Raw genomic sequence first — 2,477 nt, 5'->3', positions numbered from 1 at the left:
CTGGTCCGAGGGCGCCGCCGGCACCCTGGCTCTCCCGCTTCCCTCGGGAGATCGGTACCGTTATTGCCAGGCCTCTGCCCGACACTGCTGCGGGGCGAGAGGAACCTTTCCCCGGCCGTGGGTGCCCCTCGCCTCCTTCCGCAGCCGCTGGGCTTTGTGGTGGCACCTTTTCCCCTCACTTCGCAGAACCAGGTTTGGCATGTGAGGGCTGCCTGCTGCTTCCCTCGGAAGTGTGAGAGCAGCTCCTCCCCGGGAGCATCCGCATCTGTCAAACTGTCCTTAATATGAGATGGCCTGGTACTACTTGGATTATCGGTGGGACTTTATAAACTGTGTGGCAGCTGACAAAATTCTCACCTTCTTTCTCCTCCTCAAAGTTTAAACGGCACATGGGTGAGCAGGAGGAGGATGCTGACCTTTGGATCGGATACTCTGCCTTTCATTTGGGTGACTACAAGAAAGCAATGGCGGTAAGGTGGGGAAATCCTGCTCCCCGAGGTTGGAAGTTGGGGTGTTGTGATAAAGCAATGACAACAGGAGCAAGATGTTGTGTAGCAGGGAACAGTTCTGCTAGCCAGTTAAGGTACAAATGTGCAGTAATAAGGCAGCTGCTGTGGAAAGCAGTTTGGATTGAAAAAAAAAAAGGTATTTGCCTATGAAAATAGACTTTTTAAAATGCTGCCTACTGTCTGATTTAATACTAGGCTCAGTAGCCTAATTCACCCTTCTGAATGTCATCGTTCATGTCCTAAATTTTTCGTTCTCTTTTTGCAGCTAGCTTTTCACACTTCTGTTTTTTGGATTTAATTATGTCTTTGTCTCCATTGTGTTGCTTATCTGTAATATGCATGCTTTTTTAATTATTTCTTTAGAGTTGATGCTCCTGGCCATTTAATGTACTTTGTTGTTCTTCTGTATGTTTTCTTGTATTAGGTAATTCAATGAGATGAGACATTTTCATTCTACAAAAGCTTTAAGTCCCTAAAACACCTGTTGATCATTCTAATATGCATACATTTTTAATATCTGCACTATACAGAGCTGTTGTGTGTCTTTCAGTCTGTGAGTCCATATGCAATTCTTCCTCTTGTGTCCATTTATGTCTCCAACGGAACTCAATTTGTTGCCAATCAATTTATTGCCAATCAATTTATTGCCAATCAATTTATTGCCAGTGTCCCTGGGATCCCTTTATCTTCTCAGTTGTGCTAGCATATTTCTCTGTAGAATTCTCAACAAAATTTTGTAGTCTCTTTTGCTCTGTACCTCCGAGGGCTGGAATCAGGATTAACACCAGAACAGAGAGTGCTGGGAGAGATGTGGTGATACCCACAAGGCTGCCTATAGGCTAATGAGGATTTGAACGCAACTCGGTTTACCTGAGCATTGTCTGTCTCATTGCTCTATTCCTGCAGATTTGAATTGCTGGGTCCATACAATGTTGTATTGCACGGTTGAAGGCTTTGCTTCTTTCGGTCAGTGTCAGTTGAGGGAGATCTCGGTCGCTATGCTCTGTGAAGCACAACTGTGAAGTGTAGCTAATTTCGCAGTCTTTTAACTTACTTACCCTGGAAGAAATGTTAAAAACAGATGATAATTTAAAAGCTTACAGAAGAAAATAGCCATAGAAAAATAGATTAGAGAACAGTGATCATATTTTCTCTCATATAAAATTAGGTGTTTAGTAATACCTGGTCACGTGCACAAGACTCATATGAGAGGTGGAAACAGAATTTCTAAAGCTTCCAAGTAAGTTCACTTTCCCTCCTTAAAAACTGAAGAGGAACCATTCATTGGAGACAGTAGAAATGCTCAGTGAATCAAATTGACAGCATGCACAGTATAAAATGTGGAATAGTAGTATAGGACAAAGTGGAACAATATTCGTGGTTAGAGTTGTGGAATTTAAAGATTATGAATATGACAGTCAGTTGCTGTAGTTTATTTTCATCTAGATGTTTGGTGTTAATAGTGAGTGAAAGTTTAAAAAAAGGAAAAAAATTTGTATACAAATGAAAAATAGCTTGCAATTTCTTTGAAATAAATTCTGCTATTTGGAACATTCAGTGGGTGCTTTCATAGCCAGAGTAGATTTAAAATGTTTCCTTCAACAAAAGACAAACGGCACTTTTTTTTCCCTCTAAAATCAGGTTTTGTACGTGGTGTCTGATTCACCACTAGGTGATGCTGTTGATTCAGGCGTTTAAAAACACCACCATGTCTTTCTCCCCTTTTTCTGTCCAAGTAGAAAAGATTTTTCTGCATGGTTTGTGGCTGGTTTGTTTGTGTGTATGTTTTAAGTGAGAGATCACAGGACCTATCTTTTCAGATTTAAGACTGATTTTTGGCACAGCGATGAGTCCTGATAACTGTCATTTTGTGGTGGCATATGGGAAATGAGCCCGTGCATCTCAACCCAGTTTCTTCTGGGACAGCACACCGTAGTTGTAATTCCCAAGCCTCTAGTAATCATGGGA

General features: G+C 41.7%; 1 protein-coding gene across 1 annotated transcript in view; it reads left to right on the top strand.

Annotated features, from left to right (window-relative positions):
- TTC26 (tetratricopeptide repeat domain 26) overlaps positions 1-2,477 on the top strand; it is a 51,063-nt gene that overhangs the window by 319 nt on the left and 48,267 nt on the right. Inside the window, exon 2 of the mRNA XM_010131136.1 lies at positions 373-470. Within this exon, the coding sequence (XP_010129438.1) occupies positions 373-470 (98 nt within the window). The remainder of the gene's footprint in view (positions 1-372; positions 471-2,477) is intronic.

The sequence above is a fragment of the Buceros rhinoceros genome, unplaced genomic scaffold (assembly GCF_000710305.1).
Source record: "Buceros rhinoceros silvestris isolate BGI_N320 unplaced genomic scaffold, ASM71030v1 scaffold17832, whole genome shotgun sequence".
NCBI classification, from domain to species: Eukaryota; Metazoa; Chordata; class Aves; order Bucerotiformes; family Bucerotidae; genus Buceros; species Buceros rhinoceros.
Note: the sequence above shows the minus strand (reverse complement) of the source record. Positions and strands in the feature narration are given on the sequence as shown.